Source organism: Berghia stephanieae, chromosome 2, assembly GCF_034508935.2.
Source record: "Berghia stephanieae isolate SIO BIC M18660-M18661 chromosome 2, UCSD_Bste_1.3, whole genome shotgun sequence".
NCBI lineage: Eukaryota > Metazoa > Mollusca > Gastropoda > Nudibranchia > Aeolidiidae > Berghia > Berghia stephanieae.
This window is the reverse complement of record NC_088361.1, coordinates 459205-479804: the sequence shown is the minus strand read 5'-3', so window position 1 is coordinate 479804 and position 20600 is coordinate 459205. Positions and strand designations below refer to the sequence as shown.

At 36.1% G+C, this 20600-nt stretch overlaps 2 protein-coding genes across 2 annotated transcripts in view; both read right to left on the bottom strand.

Moving 5' to 3' along the window:
* LOC144966677 (solute carrier organic anion transporter family member 4A1-like) overlaps positions 1–13201 on the bottom strand; it is a 42058-nt gene extending 28857 nt beyond the window's left edge. Inside the window, exons 1-2 of the mRNA XM_078903434.1 lie at positions 13161–13201; positions 10039–10198 (exon numbers count right to left, since the gene is read on the bottom strand). Coding sequence (XP_078759560.1) covers positions 10039–10198; positions 13161–13201 — 201 coding nt within the window. The remainder of the gene's footprint in view (positions 1–10038; positions 10199–13160) is intronic.
* A 2304-nt stretch (positions 13202–15505) lies between these two features.
* On the bottom strand, positions 15506–20219 carry LOC144966681 (fucolectin-like). The gene is made up of 2 exons (XM_078903439.1): positions 19709–20219; positions 15506–16651 (listed from the first exon to the last, which is right to left on the bottom strand). The coding sequence occupies exons 1-2, from the start codon at positions 19839–19841 to the stop codon at positions 16002–16004; spliced, it is 783 nt and encodes a 260-aa protein (XP_078759565.1). The 5' UTR covers positions 19842–20219; the 3' UTR covers positions 15506–16001.
* Positions 20220–20600: the final 381 nt, after the last annotated feature.

Here is a 20600-nt window from a genome sequence, read left to right as displayed (position 1 = left end):
ACTACTATCTACTACTACTACTACTACTACTACTACTACTACTACTACTACATACTACTACTACTACTACTACTACTTACTACTAACTACTACACTACTAACTACTACTACTACTACTACTACTACTACTACTACTCTACATTACTATCTACTACTACTACTACTACTACTACTACTACTACTACTACTTCTACTACTACTACTACTACTACTACTACTACTACTACTACTACTACTACTACTACTACTCCTACTACACTACTACTACTACTACTACTACTACTACTACTACTACTACTACTACTACTACTACTACTACTACTACTACTACTACTTCTACCACTACTACTACTACTACTACTACTACTACTACTACTACTACTACCACTACTACGACTACTACTACCTCCACCATCTACAGAAAGAAGCTGCAATCTATTTCATATATTTTTCCTTTTAACTTTAAATTCACTTTCGAATATCTGGTTCACCCCAGCATAGTACCGAATACAGGCGATGGATAAGAGATTCCTTAATAAATAAATTTGTGTTTATTTATTTCAAAACTCCAGAATCTATCACAACAGATGTGCACTTATTTGCAGGTCTGATAACACCAAATTGTTGAGGCTCGTTGTTGTAATGGAATTACTCATAAACCAACGCAAAATACTATCCATCACAACAATGTGAAATCAAGCCCCTAATTTATTTCGCTTATCAGACCTGCAAATGCATGTCGATGAAAACCTTTCCACCCATAGCGATGCGATATCCACAGTTCCAATTCACCTTGATATCATTAGGAATGGCAGCCTTTTTCAAATGCTAATTTCCGCTTTTTTGTATAAAAGCACATCATCACTAGGATTATCAATTTTAATATTGATCTCTTTGTCTATATATGTAGGCCTGGTGGTAAAATGGGAATGGAGCATAAAGCATGCTCAATGCTCGACAGCGGGCATCTACTTAAATGTGATCCATTATGTCAAATTGGTATTCTGTCAGGGTGACCATGATGCTTATAATTCATACTCAAGTTTAACTTTTAAAACTTGAATCAAAATTAATGCTGCCACTGAAAAGTCTGGGTTTGGTTTCGTCTACTTCAGAAAGCACAACTCTTCTAATTCTTATTAATTCGACGTTTATAGTCATTTTTTTCCCTCAGGATCGTTCCGACATAACACCGTTTTGTGACTGTGGGTCACAAATCTGATGTAGGCTAGAGTCGTGTTATTTGTTTGCAGTTTGTTAACTTTTCTCGAACGCTATGCCTGGCAAACTATTCGAACATCAAGCTTGAGAATGTGAAATGATTGTTTTTCGAATGATTTTGACAAGCAACAGCTTCGCAAAATACCGAGTTAATTAAACAATACCTAGAACTTGCTTGGTATAGCAGCGAGAAAATGACTTGAAAAGCTAGAAATCTTATTTTAACATTTTATTCCAAAATAAATCCTCAATTCCCCCGCCCCAAAATGCTTACATCTGGCTAGAGTAATAAATATAACTTCAGACTCAAACAACATGCTTACAAAGAATAAAAAGGTTTCGGCTTCCAAATCAGTATTTTTGCGATGAACATAAAAGCAATTCTCTTATTCATCACCAAATCATTTATTTTTGACGCCACCCACCGCTCGATTAATCGTTTGTGTTTGCAAACGCAAATGTGCGAACAACATACGAATAATCGGAACCCGTCCATATCCGTCCGCACTGAGTTTAATGTAGGATTACGTTCAGAATATCTAAAACCTGTCAGGGTGAGAATGGTAGAGAGCAGATTTATTGGGCCATAATTTTATAGTGACATAAATGATCGTTAATGGCGTTTTTATAGCTTTATTGTTGTTTGGTTTGAATATTGTAAATGATGCGTTCGTAGTAACCAAAGAGAAGGTACAGTGGCGCAGTATATATGTATAGATGTATGTATGTGTGTATGTAAGTGTTTATGGATGTTTATGTACATCTTTATGTGTCTGGAGATAGATAGATAGATAGATAGATAGATAGATAGATAGATAGATAGATAGATAGATAGATAGATAGTATGGATATTTTTACCACCTAGTTTTTTGCTAACTTATTATCATGCCTGTTCAAAACGTCTGTACAAAAACGTCTTATGGATGAATAATGTATTATTATTATTATTATTATTATTATATTATTATTATTATTATTATTATTATTATTATTATTATTATTATTATTATTATTATTATTATTATTATTATATTATTATTATTATTATTATTATTATTATTATTATTATATTATTATTATTATTATTATTATTATTATTATTATTATTATTATTATTATATTATTATTACTATTATTATTATTATTATTATTATTATTATTATTATTATTATTATTATTATTATTATTATTATTATTATTATTATTATTATTATTATATTATATTATTATTAATTATTATTATTATTATTATTATTATTATTATTATTATTATTATTATTATTATTATTATTATTATTATTATTATTATTATTATTATTATTATTATTATTATTAATTATTATTATTATTATTATTATTATTATTATTATTATTATTATTATTATTATTATTATTATTATTATTATTATTATTATTATTATTATTATATTATTATTATTATTATTATTATATTATTATTATTATTATATTATTATTATTATTATTATTATTATTATTATATTATTATTATTATTATTATTATTATTATTATTATTATTATTATTATTATAGTGTCTATAGAGATTTTGTGTTCCATCCCCTCAAAACGGTATATTGTCGAGTCGACCAATTGCTTTAAAAGGATTTTAAGGTTGTGAAAACAAGAAACGTGAGATGTTGATGTTAGTCTTTGGCAATTTTATCAAGAAATTATAATATTCGTGTTCCGTAATGAAACATTAAACAAACGTTATTTAAATCTCAAACATTTAATTGCAAATTTTATTTTCAATATCGCAGTAAACCTGACTTAATTAATACCGATTTGAAGGCATGTGGCATGTTTTGAATGTTGACTTAAACGATAATGTGATATAGAACGCAAGTGGAACTGGGAATAATCAATGGTGAAATTTTACAATTACATGAAGGGACCGCGATCAAGTCCGACTACAATCGATGTTTTCTTTTTCTGACTGCCCCCCCCCCCTATCCCTCCCTCAGTATGTCCATCCAGCACTGTTTGGGTAGCTAGGTCTGTTAGATCTGGCGGAAAGTATTTTTATTGAATAGCGTTCTATTGCCTTTTTCATGCTATAAGTGAATCGCTCTAGCTCCATAGATTTGACGGCTCTAAATGACAACTTTTATAAATGTAATCATGGTCTATGTCATGCAATACTAAAAGGAAATAATAATAATAATAATAATAATAATAATAATAATAATAAAATAAAATAATAATAATAATAATAATAATAATTAATAATAATAAATAATAATGCACACTTATATAGCGCCAACATCTCATGCAATATGAGATCCAGCGTATTACAGCTATTAGATACAGACGAGTAGATATTCAATATTTAAAACGCTATCAACATAGAAATACATTAAGAAAGAAAAGAAATATTTTCTAAAGTAATTTGTCTTTAGCCTGTTTTTGAATGCCTCCGGGGATTCTGAATTTCTAATCTCAAAAGGTAATTTATTCCACATGTGTGGCCAGATGATGAAAAAGCACGATTACCTGCATTTAATTTGTTCTGGGGAGTACGTAACAAGAGCAGATCTGAGGCTGATCGTAAGTTCCGAACAAAGGATTTGAATGCAATAAGTTCATTAAGGTAATTTAGAGCAGATCCATGTTGTTACTTTGTAGTTAATCCTATAAACTATGGGCAAACAGTGCAGCTCTAAAAGAAGAGGTGTCGCTTCATGCGACTCTTATTTTCCTAACACTAATCTAGCTACATTGCTCTGAATGATTTGCAATGCTTTTAATTTGATATACCCGACAAATTGAAAAATACAGTAGTCAAGTTTCGAAAATCCTAATGAAGATACGAGTTTTTGGCATGTTTCTTGTGATATAAATATCCAAATGTTACTAATTGTTTTAATTCAAATAATAGCTTTTTTCAGAGAGATAACCTGGCATCCAAAGTACTAAACATATGTGACTCTCCGTATCAAAGCGGTATTATGTCAGGGTGGACTACATGCTGGAAGGTGAATTTATAGCCTCAAATATGAATCATGAGATTCATTTCTATAACTTATTTACTCTAAATTGTGCGGCTATGTGACCTTGTGGTATGACACTCGCTTTCGGTAAGGAATGTCCTGGGTTCGAGCCTCGCTCAGCGCATAGTTGAGTCTTTTGAAAAGGCTCTTTACTCACATTCTCTCACCTTACTCAGATGTAAAATGAGTACCTGGCCGTTAACAGCGTTGTCTCTGTTCGAAAAAGAATGTAATATCACCTAACAGACCTCATGTCCTTTCCTACATGTTAGGTGTTGCTGTTGGCCAGGGACCCCTTGTAAAGCGCTTTTGAGCAGGTTTGGTGGTTATTGCTCTATATAAAAGCTCATTTTAAATAGTCGTTCCCCCTACACCCCTTCCCAAACAATTCTAGATTTACAGAAGTAAGTTCAATTTCAAACAATATTTTTATTCAAAAATAAAACGGTACCGACTACAGCATCGCTTGGCGAAATAAAGAGGCAAATCACCACCAAATTACTACTTGAACATGTCAAAATGACCTCCATAATAAAAAGAGTTCACAGATTTTTAGATACATATCATAATAGGACATTTTCTTAAACTTGAAGATGGAACTACATTGACGTCATTCAGCTCCTTTCTTTTCTTTTGTTTTGTTTTGTTTTGTTTTGTTTTGTTTTTTTTTAGACAGCCATTTGAATTATTAGTGCTCACTAAATTCTAGAAATCAGACTATATAAATGCTTTAGATTACACATAGTTTTGTGTGTCGATACGTTTTATCTGACTGCTAAGAGTATTTTACCTAAACGCATAGCACCAATAAGTATGTTTACAACTTTCATCACTAAATCAGCGTATTTACATAATTTAAGAATTATCCAGTCATTGGACAGCAGCAAATCATGTGATCAATGACTCGGTTGGACCAAAACTTTAATGAGTAGATCGCTCCCATGCGATCTCGTCATGAACGTAAATTAAAGGAAAAGTGAAACGTTATCCCACGCTTTTTCATGGTCAAGCCAGAATACCATGACGTGAAATAAATCACAGGAGTGTCACAGGGTCAATGATTGTCCACCTCTACTTTCACCCATTTCAGTTTGATCTCTGACACACTCGAGTGGCCATTTGGCTTTATTTATGATATTTGGAGTACTCTGCTCTCGAGACTTGAGCGCCGATCAAGTGACTCTACTAAATGTCTCAATAACTACCATTAATGGGGCAGAGTGGCTCTGCGGTACGGCCTTTGCTTCGTACTTGACAGGTACCAAGTTCGAATACCCACCGCTGCGCTGTGTGGCATTGAGCAGGTCACCTCACCCTAGCTCAGTTTGCGGCGCTGCACTTTGGCCGACGCCTGGATTATTCCAGTCTTCCCTTGGAATAGACCCTACAGACAAATTTCCCCTATGGGGTGAATAAAGGGAATTTTTTTTTTTTATTGTATGAACATGGTTTTATGATTTATCCACACACATTATTAATTTACCCATCATCACGAGATGTTATTACGTTTGAATGAACGCGATGCTGACAATTGAATTTAAAACATACCTTATAAAATTTGAACTAAAATAATAAATATATGCATTCAATAAAAAAGAGTGAGTCTTTATTATAAACTTCAAAAAAGGGTACACTTGTGAATCCCCGTCTCAAAGCGGTTTTATGTCGGGATGTGCTAGGAGCTGGAGAGGTGTTAGAGGTCCCTAAACGGGCCAATAAGATGGAGAAAAAAATAATATGAGCACATGTGACTCATATGTATAAGGGAACAACACAAAACAAACAACGTTTCGGTCCTTGGCCTTCAATGGGAGATAAACAACAAAACACAAAAAAACAAGATTACAAAAGCTACATTTTGTCAAATGTGGAAACAATGTAAATCTATCGAGAGGTTGTTGGATGTGGATGCAAGAAGCGGTGCAAGAGCAAGAGAAGAGAGAGGGGGAAATGGCGGAGGAGAGAGAAATAGAGAGAGAGAGGTAGATAGAGAGAGAGAGAGAGAGAGAAACACAAAGGGAGAGAGAGAGAGATAGAGACATAGAGGGAGAGATAGATAGAGACAGAGAGAGAGAGATAGAGTCACAGAGAGAGATAGAGACAGAGAGATAGAGAGATAGAGACACAAAGACAGAGATAGAGACAGAGAGAGAGATAGAGACACAGAGAGAGAGATAGAGACACACAGAGAGAGATAGAGACACACAGAGAGATATATATATATAGAGAGACAGAGAGACAGAGAGACAGACAGAGAGAGAGAGAGAGAGAGAGAGAGAGAGAGAGAGAGAGAGAGAGAGATAGTATATACCCGCGAGTATGAAGCATGGGATTAATATTCTACTCCTCGTGGTGGAGAATGAATATAATTTTTTACAGTGCAAAAATCTGACAGATCGTATTTCTTATCAATTTTATTCTAAATTCACTTTTCGAAGCCCTATTCATCCCGCCATGATACCGTTTTCAGGTAAAGAGTCACATTTCTATATTCTGACAATTTTGCCTGGAAACTCATTTCTTTTTTTTACACTTTGTTCATTCCTACATCATTAGAGGAATGCGTTAATTACAGATTCTCCCCCTTAGTTGCGTCCACCACTGTCAATGAACACTATGAAGCGGACATCACAGATGCAAACACTATTTTTTAGGACTCTATAATTTCTACGAAATAACAAAATTCACAAAAGTACAAAATTCATTAAAAGAACAACCGACAACACTGAAATCCAACGTGGATTGGCTTTTGTAATTATTATTTATTTGTCACCAATCAAGGGACTGAATGTGGTAGATAATTTAATTAGAATTTCAATATGAATTCATTTTTTAATAAAAACTTTGAGAAAGGGACTACGGAAGCGTTTGGCGGGACGGCAGAGTGGATAAGGCATAATTTGCTACAACCGGGAATCCTCGACTTGAAGCCCCAATCAGGCACTTTCATGGGTAAATATCATTACCCAAAGGGCTGTCCTGCTTTATTATGGGCATTAGTTAGTTTTTCAAATTAAAGTGATCACATTCGTTGTACTCATCCCCAAGGAAGCTTATTCTATAGGATCTATTTTAGACTGGAATAGGTCTTGCGTCAGCAGCAATGCAGCACCACAAAGTAAGCAAGGATGGGGTGGCGTCGAGGCAAGGGGGAATCGAACTCATATCTCTGGGTAATAAACAAGAACTATGCCGCAATGCCACGCTGCCCAATGTCGAGACCTGCCCTTCAGGACCATAGGGCATATGGAGATTATCCTGGTTTCTATAGCGTTAAACAGACAATAAATTTCTTCTCATACTCTGATAGGACGCTGATATGGAGATTATCCTGGGTTCTATAGCGTTAAATAGAGAATGAATTACTCCTCATTAGTGCCGCGCTGAAGACCGGTCTAGACCGGCGGTCCCACGGTCTTTTAGCTGTGAACCGGAGACCGGTCCCATAGGGGAAGACCGGCGGCGGTCCTCACTTCTTATCACCTTCGGTCTCGCGCCATAGCCTACTACTTCCCAGCGATTCGTTGCCATCAGTTGCCTATCTTCCACCAATCACCACCCATCCCACTTAATTAATCGCACCCACCCCCCCCCCTTTGCCATACACTAAACGACACAGACGACCATACAGGCAGACGACCACCAACCTCCACTCCGCAAACCGCCCTTTCGTGTGTGAGATGGGGGGAACAGGAGGCGCACGCCTTGGACGATTCCATTATACGGGGTAAATTTCAAAATTTACTACACCATAATGATCGCAATGACAATGATCTATGGTGAAGGCATGACCCCTCTTCTCTAATGGGTTATTGTTTGAAATGTATGTGACTACTAAAGATGTGTGTGTTTGTGTGTGTGTGTGTGTGTGTGTGTGTGTGTCGAACCTAGCAAGTAGCAAATCCGATTTTTTGTTTTCTTTTGTCCATATCTTGTCACCACTCCTTTCTATCGCAGTGTTGTCATTTAAAATAATACAATAATATTAAAATTTCGTTTGGTGTTTTTACTAATCAAATAATATGAATTTCATTAGTTTCTTCCTTCCAAAAAACCCAGTTATAACGTCTGAATTTTTAAAAAGTCCAATAGAATATTTGGGTACCCCGATAGCTCAGTTGATAGAGCACTCTCTTTATACGCAAAGGGCCAGAGATCGATCCCGGGTGAAGTCGAGTTTTTTCTGAATCCCTGTCTACTCAGCAATGAATGGGTAGCTGAGTTTGTTAGATCTGGCGAAAAGTCACCATCGACCCCTCTTATTACCTCATCCACCCCCTCTTATTATAACTTCACGTCTCTCTCTTACTCTTCAATGCTCGCTGCCCTCTAATGTGTGTGTGTGTTGGGGGGGGGGGGGGGGGGTAGGAGTTGCGTGTGTGTATCAACGCCACGAACAACTCGATCAACGCCTTGGGCGATGCCATTATCTCCGTTAATGGGGATAAATTTCAAATTTTATTAAATTATCGAAGTAACAATGAAGTACGGTGAGAAAATAAAGAAGGCATCACCCCTCTTCTCTAATTAGGTTACAATTTGAAATGAGTGTGACTACTCCGTGTGTTTTACTCCTGTAGACCACGGTTTTCATCGTGTAGCGGTCTTTAACGGTTCAAGAATGAACGATCCCACGGTCTCAAAGGTCAAACCGGTTCGAATTTCCAACAGTCTCTCAGGAATGTTCAATGTCGAAAAGGACCGGTCCTAGTCCTAGGACGGTCCTTGCGGTCTTCATTTCCCAAGGACCGTAGGACCGTGGTCCTTAAGCTTGCCAAGGACCGCCCCGCACTACTCCTCATACACTGATAAGACGCTAGTCCTAGTATTTTTCGCCATATCTAACAGCCCAGCAATCGAACTACTGCTTGGTCTACAAGAACAAAAACAAAAACAATATGGGGGTTTCGAGGTGGTCAGAAAAGCACTGGACCGATCTTGTGCCCTTTGCGTGTTAAGCTAGTGTTTTACCAACTGAACTATAAGATCCCCACCCTAAGTCGTTAGAAACAAGCACTGGGAATCAGAAGTTTGGATGTGTGAGTATTGTTTGTTCATCATTGTCCTGTCCAACTGAACCAATAGTCGAGACTTGAGACTAGGTCTCAAGGATAAATAAAATAAATAAATATGAGCATTTACATAACGCATTTCCGCAGTTTTACCATGCTCAATTCGATTCACAATGTTTCATTTATTCCCCAGGCAGGCCAAACGGAATTATATTCTATATCATACAGTACCCGTCGCCTATTAGGCGTGCTTTTATAATAACATTCTTACTACATCAGTCACTGCCCATAAGCAGGTCTGAGCCATATGGGGTATTATTAAGTAACCTGCCTAAGGACACAATGTCGGGACCCGAATTTTCCACAATCACTGTCACCAAACTGTCACTAAACATGCTTAATTTATTAAGCCTTTTCATCCATTGCGCTATGCCTATGGAACGCACCCAGTTCTCGGACAAAGACCTGTGAAAATGTATCATCTTTCAGTCTTAAGACTGAGTTGTTCCGTTGGGCTTATTTTTATAAAATAGATGTAGATTAGATTTAGTCTCTGTATTCATGCTTAGTGTATTGTATCGTGATTTTTTTTTCCAGTTTCTATTATGCACAATGCCACAGAGCACGATAAATGTGGATGTTTAGGCGCTATATATATTCATAATATTTTTTTATTTATTTATTTATTACGAGACACCGACCGAAGAATGATTTACAATAGACACTTCGGGTTCATATTGGACAGCTGGAAAGTCCCCTCTGATGAAGCGATTTTGCCGTTAGGCAGGTTCTCGACCGAAGCCGATTCGCTGCCACCCAGTGCCTCTGCTTGCTGGTGGAGAAGCCTGGCAACTTCTCCCCCAGTTTTGAGGAGTTTATATCCCTTCCCCCTCGAGGGATTGAATTCGTCCAAACCGACTTCCATTTCGTATGCATCTCTGCCGTAGTCAGGGAATCTGCGTACAAGGGTTGCCGGGACTTATTTCGACTCGAAACGGGGGCACCGTCCATTATGCGCTTGATAGGGGTATCCCCATTCCCTCTCTCTTTGATCTTATTAAGCCAGCTCTTTGTAATCGTCTCCCTCCGGACATCGGGAGGGCTGGATAGCTGCCATTATCGGGCCCCATTCTCTTGGCGTTTTTGCCAGCATTCCTGACACGATGTGCATCGACTTACGAAGTTTTACATCAACCTTCTCAACGTTCCTGCTTCTACCCCACACTGGAGCGCAATACTCCGCGGCGGAAGAGCATGGTGCCAAGGTGAACGTCCTCAGAACGCTTGGTTAGCACCCCAAGTTGATCCCGTCAGCTTCCTCAGAAGACCGTTGCGTTTCTCTATCTTCCGGCAACTCTCTCGATAGGTAAAGCTGCGGTCCAGCGTCACCCCCAGGTATTTTGGATGCGGCTCATATGGGAGTAGCTGGTCCCCGACGAGGACGTTCAGTTTCCGAGTGTGCCAGCCAATGCAGTGGCCACGGTTTTAGAAGTGTTCATCTTCATGTACCACTTGTCGAAGTAGACTTTGAGTCTGGTGACGTCCTCGCTGAGTACGCTCTCGAGACGGGTCCACACTTTACTTTGAGTAACGAGTTCCCAGTCGTGCGCGTATCCAAACCTCAGGGAGGAAGTGTTTGGCATGTCACTAATGTAGACATTAAACAACATTGGCGCCAGAACAGAACCTGAGGGACCCCAGTCTTCAATTTCCTAACTTTACTCGTTGTGTCTCCCAGCACGACGTGGAATTGCTTTTCTACTAAGATTGAAGAGAACAGCTTCAAGTTCTTTTTGCACCTTATGATCTTTGCAAGTTTGGGCACCAGACCGTATCATACGCCGCCTATAGGTCTGTAAATACAGCACCAGTTTGCTGTTTCCTCTCGAACCCTGCCTCAATTTGCTCTGTAAGGGCCATGACCTGTTTGGTGGTTAACCTGCCTTCCCTGAAGCCCCCCCCCCCTCCCCCTGCTCGGGTGGCAGGGTAGCGTCTAGGACCGGCCCCCATCGGTTTAATTGAACTCGCTCCAACAATTTGTACAAGCAGCTCAGAATTGATATGAGTCTGTAACTGTCAGACTCCTTCGCTGGTTTCCCTGGCTTCAGGATTGCGACTATCTTTGAGTGCTTCCACACTTGTGAGAGCTTTCCTTTTGCAAGGAGTTCAGACATTGCCTCTGTCAGCCAGGCTCGTGCCCTATGGCCCAGATGCGTCAACAATCGGGATATATTGTTTGGCCTTGTTCCGTTTCTGAGAATGATTTTCTTAAAATAATTTTAATTTTTTAAAAACATTTTATTGTTGTTTTTTTCTCTATCTGACCATTTGGTCGCTCTTTCTTTGAATATTTTTGTTTGTTTGCATTTTAATTCTTTTTTTTTTTTCCTTTTTAGAATATACTTTTTAAGATCGGAGTGGGGGCGAGAAGGAAACAAAAGAGAGAGACAAATATTTTTTTAATAGGGGGGTGGATGAGACATTTATCATTTGCAACGCTCTGTAGAAAGAAGACGGGGAAAAGGTGGAAGAACCAGAATTCCAACACACAGCGTCGATTCCGACAAGCCTTCTAAGGCAGACGACTTAACCATTCGGCCAAGACACCCACATGAGTGTCGACCTATATTGTGTATATATAGTAACCTACTATCCATCGACTGATTTATTGTTAGTTAATGTTATGTGTTTATTGATATTTTATTAACTTTAATTATTTCTATGTGCATTTTGAAACTTTCCATATTCTGGAATGTGGATAAATGTTTAAAAGGGCGGAGTTTCCAAAAAGTGTCTGTGTATAACCGCCCCTTGTTATTAGCTGACAGCGTCTGCCAATAATCAATTCTCTTATTCTCAGACATGTCTGAGAATAATCACAGCGTTAAAACAATTATAAAGTGAAGCTACCCCGAGGTTCGAGGAACGTCGTGCGGAAGGTCTCTCGTACTGACTGGAAGTAGTAGTAGCACTCGTTCAAAAAGAAGTAGTATAGTAGTAGAAGAAGAAGAACAACAACACCAACAAGAAGAACAAGAAGAAGAAGATGAGGAGCATGTTCAGATCCAACAAGAGAGTGAATGTCTGAGAGTTGAGTTGGGTACACAGACATTTCAATTTATACTCTATTTCATTTTATTTGTTTTCAACGTTATTTGTTTGTTGTGCTCCAGAAGGGTTTGTACCCGAAACGTCCATTGTCTGTATTGCTCCCATCCGAAGCCTCTCAGTTATCACTCTTTCATTTTCATTCGTATTTTCACGATCCCAGGCTTCAAACTTCAGGCAACCCCGACCGCTCTCTACTTTTCAGTGAGAGTGAGAGAAACGAGAAATGAGTTACCACTTAATTAAGGAAAGAAAATTGTCGTATCTACTTACCTTTTAGTGGACTTTTTAATGAAAAGCACATCGTTCTCTTCTTCAAATTCAATGAAAGAAGAAAATGTCTCGTTTATCGAACGGGCCTTTACCGAAAGCGCCATTTTGTTCAAGAAGGAAAACTTCAGAAAGCTGACAACCTAACCCTCAACACATAAGAGTGCTGGGAGTACAGATAGGAAAAGGTGGTTGTTTCCACTATTCGTAGTCGTAGTACACTATAGTCGCTTCGTTCATTTTAACCCATCAAACGTCATGTAACTGATATCTTCGATTCTTGGCAAAGGGCAAAGGTTTCACTTGTTAATACCGTTTTTTATATTTGAGAAGTCGAATAAATATTTGATATTTCAATGGCCTTGAAACTGGAAAATAAAGTTTTCTCTTCAGAATTCTTTTTCTTCAAAAGAGCAATTCACCGCTTGAAATAGCATTTCCATGCTTGAAAGTCTTTGTTCTTGCTACTCATTTTCTCGCACAAGCTCAAATTCTCTCCGTTTACTTTATTTTTTTTTTAAATCTCATTTCAGGACCTACAAGTGTAGTTCTGTCGCTGAGGATCTAGTCACTTCTGTCATTGCGTTTAAAAGTGTTTTCATAATGGATAATAATTGAATTAAACAGATACTGAAACAGATCAACTTCATTCTTCCATATATTTTTTTTTTGGTGAGAATTGGCTTGAAAAATTAATCAATGATTTCCACAACATTAGGGCAGGAATTACTCCCAATAGAATCGAGGAATGAATAAAAGATGATGCCAAACGCATCAGTAAATTATTACCACTTACGTGCAAGTAATTAAAGGTTTAAGCCGAGTGCGATGGCTTTGTTTAAACATCATTGTACAAAATAGAGTCCGTTTTGCGTTGATTTGATGGCATTTCCATTATAACATTGAGACTATAACACGTTTGGTTTTCAAACTCTTATATGAGAACACTTCAATTATCACTGATCACTTCGAATAAACATTTTAAAGTTTCATGACCTAGTAAGTGCCTTTGCTGGCACTTCAAATTGTTGAAAATAAACTTCTATTTGAGTCCTTGGGAAAGGCTCTTTACTCAGTCTCTCACCGTACTCAGGTTTATAATGAGTAACTCGCCCTTAACAGCGTTGTTTCAGTTGGAAAAAATGGTACTATCGCCTAAAAGGCGTCATGTCTCGTCCTGCATGTTAAGTGTTGCTGTTGGCTGATACCCCTTGTAACGCGCTTTGGGTACGTTTAGTGAAAATTGCACAATATAAAAAAGTTCACGTTTTTTATAACAAAGCGAACTATACTAACATATACTATGATGTTTAGTTCGCTATGGTTATGACCCAAATGTTGAAATCACTATATACACTGAGAGCGGCTACATTCCGTGCGGTATATTATCTATAAAATACCCATGCCATCCAACCAGTCAAAAGAGATTGCATTAAGTTTGGTAATAGCAATGATATCTTGTTATACAGGGTGTCCATAAAGTCTTTCCATGATTTCCAAGACTTCTTATTCCAAAACTGTTATAGATATTTACATCTGGTGTTCATGGTATTCTAAGGGAAAGTCATACATTTATGCCTATAATTATAGTCAGATTTTTAAAAATAATATTGCGTGCTTTTCTAGTTTTTTTTTTCTCAGCTGTCTCTCTGTCAAAAGTTGTAAAAATTTGTGTCAACCTCTGAATCAATTTGTCTTAACTGAGTATAGATTTTGGACCGTATTGACACCATATCAAAAAAGTTTTCTTCTTTAAGACCTATAAAAAAAAACTACTCTAAAACCGTTGTCATAGACTTAGAACTTTTACACTGTTGAATGTGTAAACAAGTTACGCACCACATTTTTTTGGTTGAGAATATCAAATTAAAAAATTAAGGAACAGGCACCTTTCACACACACGTGTTCAGTTCTTTATCAAACATCAGTATCTGCTCCTTAATTTCTTGATTTGATATTTTCAACAACAAAAATGAGCAATTCAAATGTCTTTGTCCTCGCCCTCTCCTGTTCAATGCATGAGTTGTTTGATGCAAGCGAGGGTTCACGGTGTAAAACGTGTACCTACCCTTATGAAGAACATAGGTATTGAAATTGTCCAAACTATCGGGAGCCTCTGTGGTGTAATTGTAGCGAGTCTGACCGGTAATCAGAAGGTCTGCGGTTCTATTCCCAGTCGAAATCGACTGATTTTTTGGGATGGTTTTTTTTTCTTGTATTTTTCTTTCTTGCATTGTCTGGCATCTTTCATACACACTTGTTCAGTTCTTTACCTTTCATAGCCCAGATTGACAGACCATTACAGGACAATCGAAACGATTTTTAAAAGTAAACAAATAAAGAAGCGGGTATTCTAAATTTGATAAGACACAATTGAATGTTTGGTATTGGCAGATGCACAATAGAGTTATAGACCCATCTTTATTAACGGTGAAAACGATTTACTGTGATTGAAAATGTCTGTTTGGATAGACTAAACTTTTATGCTGCATCCCATATCATGAATATCATTCATAGATAATTTTTCAGTACGACTGTGTTCTTCCACCCTGTAGACAGGCCGTTCGGAAATTTGTAAATGACACGTTTTCAGACAGATGGATTGGGAGAGACAGACTCGATTGACCGACAGCCTGGTTCACCGGACATTTCACCACATGACTTTTTCCTACGGGGCTTCATCAGATACATTGTTTATTTAACTCTTGAACAAGGTGTTAGCACACTTACCATGAGAAAAAGATCTGTTATTGAATCCATCACAACACGAAAGCTACAAAAACACACGGAAAGAACTCGAAAATAGGTCGAATTTGCTTGAAGGTAGCAATGGCAAAAATAATAAGGCACATTGAGTAAAAAGTAAACAAAATGTAAATCTTTAATGTATTCAAAAGTCCATGTTTAAAGTTTAAAGGCTGTAACGGTATTGTTTTTATCGTTGATAAAGATTGATGTTATTAAACAGCGCAAGACTTTGTGGAAACCCTGTATATTTGGCAAATTAAATGATACATGGATGACATATGTTAAGTTTGCAATTTCTTTTTTAATGCAATTATCAAGTTATGTATTCTCTAATAAAATATTACTTGATGGGCAATTCTTTAATACAATCTTTAAATCAGACATGATTTTAATGTAGTGCCTTCAACAATTTTAAAATGTATAATAGTTTACTTAAATAACCACGTGATATTTTGTGATATTTACAATATGGCAAGGATTTGTAAGTTATTCATAAAATAAAGAGGCTCATGGATCACCAACAATAAGTAACATTGTTTATTATTTAAAACTGATTTGGATTTTCTTCATCGGGTTGTCAATTATTTTACTTTTTTAATCGTTTATTGTTGACAGTTTTTATTCAGGCTTATTTTATGCTGCCATTTTGGATAGCTGGTAGAGCGCAAAGTTTTCATCTTGAGACAGATTATGCTGTTTTCCCCAGACGGGGCTGTACTGAATACACTGACACTCTTTATGCCTCTTGTCAATCTGAATGTGAGAAGGCGTCCATGTCGAATTTCTAAGACAGACTAGCATGCAATCTGTAGGGGATATCTTTGACAATCCCTCGCGGTGAACAGGTTCCAACTCACTTTTGTAACCAGATTTCAAAAGCAAGTTCATCGTTTTCCTTTCTTCTTGCACATAAGCTTCAAACTCACAAAAAGTTAACTCTTTATTTGCCGGTTTCCACAGGTATACATAGCGACCGCGGATTGGTTCAGTGCAGGTGAAAGAGCTTAGTCCTGCAGGTGGCGCAGTTGTAGTAGTGTAACACAATTGACCTTGAAACGTCTCGTTCACTCCAGGTATTGGAAATGGGTTATTCATCGAAACGTAGATAAAAAAATTATTTAGTCTGCCTTCTTTATATCCTCTGTTTGAGATTTGAAAGCTGTATAGTTCATACTCGAAGAGCAAATCAACAATCCACCAGTTATTGACTGAAGTTGTTGTCAAGATACAACTTTTATCCTTTATATAATAGACACTTGGGTTGCCATCCACCAATCGATGCGCTGTTTTAAACAAAAAGAAATATTATATTTAGTAAAATGAAATAAAAGATTACAACACTCCTTTTGCAGTCTTTAATGGGAATAAATACGAGAGGCTAAACATGCAGTAAGTACTGCTCCTGACGAAATCGTATCATTGCCTTCAACAATTTATATCAAAGGCCAAGGTAAGCGGTCATTAATCGAAAAATAATGACTTCTGACCTTCACCTCAAAAATAATTGTCCGTACTCTGCATTGAACGGAAATTGTATTTATAGTCAGATTTTTTATTAATGGCTTGTGTTTTTCTAATTTTTCTCAGCTGTCCCTCTACCAAAAGTTGTAAAAGTTTGTGTCAACCTCCGAATCAATTTGTCTTAATTTACTGATTATAGATTTTGGACCGTATTGATGCCATATCAAAAAAAAGTTTTCTTCTTTAAGACCTATTAAAACTACTTTGAAACCGCTGTCATAAAATTCGAGATTTTACACTGTAAAAAATGAAAACAAGTTATGCACCACAAAGTAAGAGATGAATTCATCGTTTTTCAAAAAAAATCTCGTGCTGACAATAGCCTTCAATAGTCATGACGTCACTTCCCTCGTAATGACGCATAGTAACTCAGTAACTGGCTCTAAACTATAGGAACAAAGGCGGACGCCCTTATGAAATATTTCTCCAACGAGTATAAAAGTGTATCCAGAGGAGAAAAACATTATAAATATGATCATGTGAAAAGTTCTTGCCAGCATGAAGAATAAAAAGCACCGATTTTCTTTGTTTAGAACCACGCTGCTCGCCGTTGCTGGGCGACGTGACATCAGACTATTGAATCCATTTTGTTGGTTCATGTCATACTAGTTTCCGAAAAAAAACAACGCGCTTTAACTGTTATAAAGTTACAATTTATTTAGAGAGTTTGTATCCAATTTTGAATTGATGATTTATTGCATTTTATCTATTCCATGTCACAATTACTAAAGATTGATATGAAATATCTAGCTTTAAATCATTTGACATAGTGATTATATACTCAAAATGTGTCAATATTACTATGAATGCTGTTTATATAAAATTGAAAAATGGTATCTATGTATGAACGTTTCACGCAGCATTTAAAGAGTTTGTTCTTTTTTAACGTATAAGCTCTTAAATGATACAGTACGAGACGGATTCTCTATCGGTTCCACTCTCGTAAAGCTGCGAAAGAAGTATATTGGTATCTATCGATAAGCTATTAAAAAGGATGTCTATGGAATTGGAATTTTACAATCAACTCTGAGATTCGCAGAATGTGATGATTGGTGTGCCCAGTATTTCTTGTTGAACATATGTACATATTTGTGGAAACACTGTACCATAAATTGATGAATTTCTTCTTTTAGTCAGTTTACATTAAATTTATGTTATCCTCTTTGACATAAACACAAGCTATTTCTCAAAATTTTGAAATTAAAATAACTTTGGACGCGTGTTATGTTCACTTTCACTTGTATTCATCAGTAATTTGTAGTGACAGTTATAAAATGTAAATGTGTCTGATAGATCAGGATTGCTATTCGTTCCTTCATATTCAGATACTGTATGTACATAATATAAGTTTAAATTAAACGAACATTCGACTTGAACAAATTCCTCCAACATTGATAAGCGGGAAATTCATAATGTTGATACTGTAAATCATCTATGAGTTCTGATCCTTATCAGTTATCTATTTTAACACAACTGCAGTAAACGAAATCCTGTCCTATTGTTTTTAAATTCATGAAAAAAAATACTTTTTAATTAAGGCAAATTAATCTTTTTTTTTTACAAATTTTTGCAGCCATGCATTGAGGGACAGCTGAGAAAAAGATGAAAACCTCGCGCCATTTATTAAAAATCTGACTATAGTTCGGTCTCCATAACTTGTTACGTCACATTAAATTATTAAATGATAAAAACAAACCGGAGTAATACTCAACAATGTGATTTGTAAAAACTTTTTGCGTTGGCACTTTAAATTAGAATTAAACCTACTTCTAATCTCGTCTTGATTTTAAAACTCTATTTACTCTTAGGGATGTTTATATGTACCGACTTTAACTGTATTTTTATAGAAAACTGTACACTTAGGATGTTACAATACATTTTTTGACCAATATTGAATATTTCGTAACCTCAGAGAGAACTCTCCCAAGTTTGGCTTGCCCTCACTTCGATAATCCAATTAAGGTCAGAAACATGTATTGACCCTGTATTGACCAATCATGGTTGTACATTTATGGGTTTTTATTGTATGCTTACGTCACAAACGAAATGATAGATAAAAAAGAATAGAAGTGTAATAATCACATTTTTTGTCCGATAAGAAAAATCGGTTTTCCCAATATTATGATTGTTCGTTCCTTTCAAATATATTATGATGGAAAATCCTATCTTTAAACTTTTTAATTATGTTATTTTCAGAATGTACGTTAACATTGAAATAGTGTTTAGGAAACTTTAAAGTCCTATTTATCAAAACCCACTTGTCGACAAGTTGTGTAGTTTAGATGGCCATAACTTAACCAATTTTAACCCAAAACAAAATTACATTGCTTTGTATTCACTTTATATGATTGTGTTCATCCTTGAGGAAGGAAAATTATGTTATTGATAACCACTTTAAACTCATGTACGAATAAGTATAATCTGGGGTTAATATCACGATTAAAAATGAACCAAACAAGATGTTTTCCAGCTTGAAATTTATCATACTCCATAAGCTTTACAACGTTTCATTTATTCCAGTAGCCGACAATATGGAACCATATGTCCTTTTTATACAATGCACATCGTCTGTTAGGCATCTTATTTTTTTCTAACACACTAAAATGTCAATCAATGATTGTAGCCAGTACTGATTTACACCTGAGTCATATGGGTTAAGTTATGTTTAGTGGCTTACTGTGGGAGACCAGAAATATTTTACAACCACTGTCTAAGCTGTTTACCGCTGTTAACAATGCCTAACTTTTGTACCGTTGAGCCATCTAACCACTACTATTTCATGCACACTTTTTAACATTTCCGTGTATAAAGATACTTACCCTGCTCAGGTCTATTACTTGAAAAGGTTGGTTTGCGCAAAGCTATATTAGTCAAATCTCCTCTGACAATTTCCAATGTAAGTAGAAAACCAAAAAAGGCCCTGCACAATGACTCCATGTTGATATTTTCCATACAAATATAATCAATTACTATAATTTTAAAACGTCAATGTTGTCCTGAATGCTTTGAACTGACAATATAATATATATCTCAATATCCCAATAGTGTCAGAGAGGTTACTAAATTTTAACTTATTCACAGAATTTCACCACACTATTTTTTATTAGCGGAAATAAAACTTCGGCAGAAAAATATTGAAAGTACACGCAAAATAACCAATAAATGCTCTCCTAAAATAAAATTGTAATATGTCAATATTGCTGTCATTTGAGGAAAAAAGTATTTCAATGTTCCAATCTGGTGTCCACAAACATAAATAATATCGACATAAACATTGGAATTTCACCTGGACATTAATAAAATGAAAGAAAGATAGAATAGAATGGTGATTGAAATAAAATGACTAAATGAAACAAAGGCATCAATAAAACATGAGTTTCAAACCCATTAGAGTTCAAATGTAATAAATCCCTTATAGGGGTGTTGCTTGTTGTTTTTAAATCAGCATTGAGTAGTAAAAATAAGGTCACGACAGGATAAACAAAAGGACAGGTTCGCTATGAGATTAAATGGTGCACACTGAGAAAACTCTTTCTCAAAATTTCACTTTGAACCTTAAAAATAGATTAACATTACAACAATATTCTATAAACAGGCCGTCAATGCAGTATTATGTTTGTGTGATGTATATGCTTAGAATCAAATTTTATGAAAGATATGTGACTTGTGTTAAGTTTATATCTAGGATGGTTTGGTAGAGATCGCAAATTT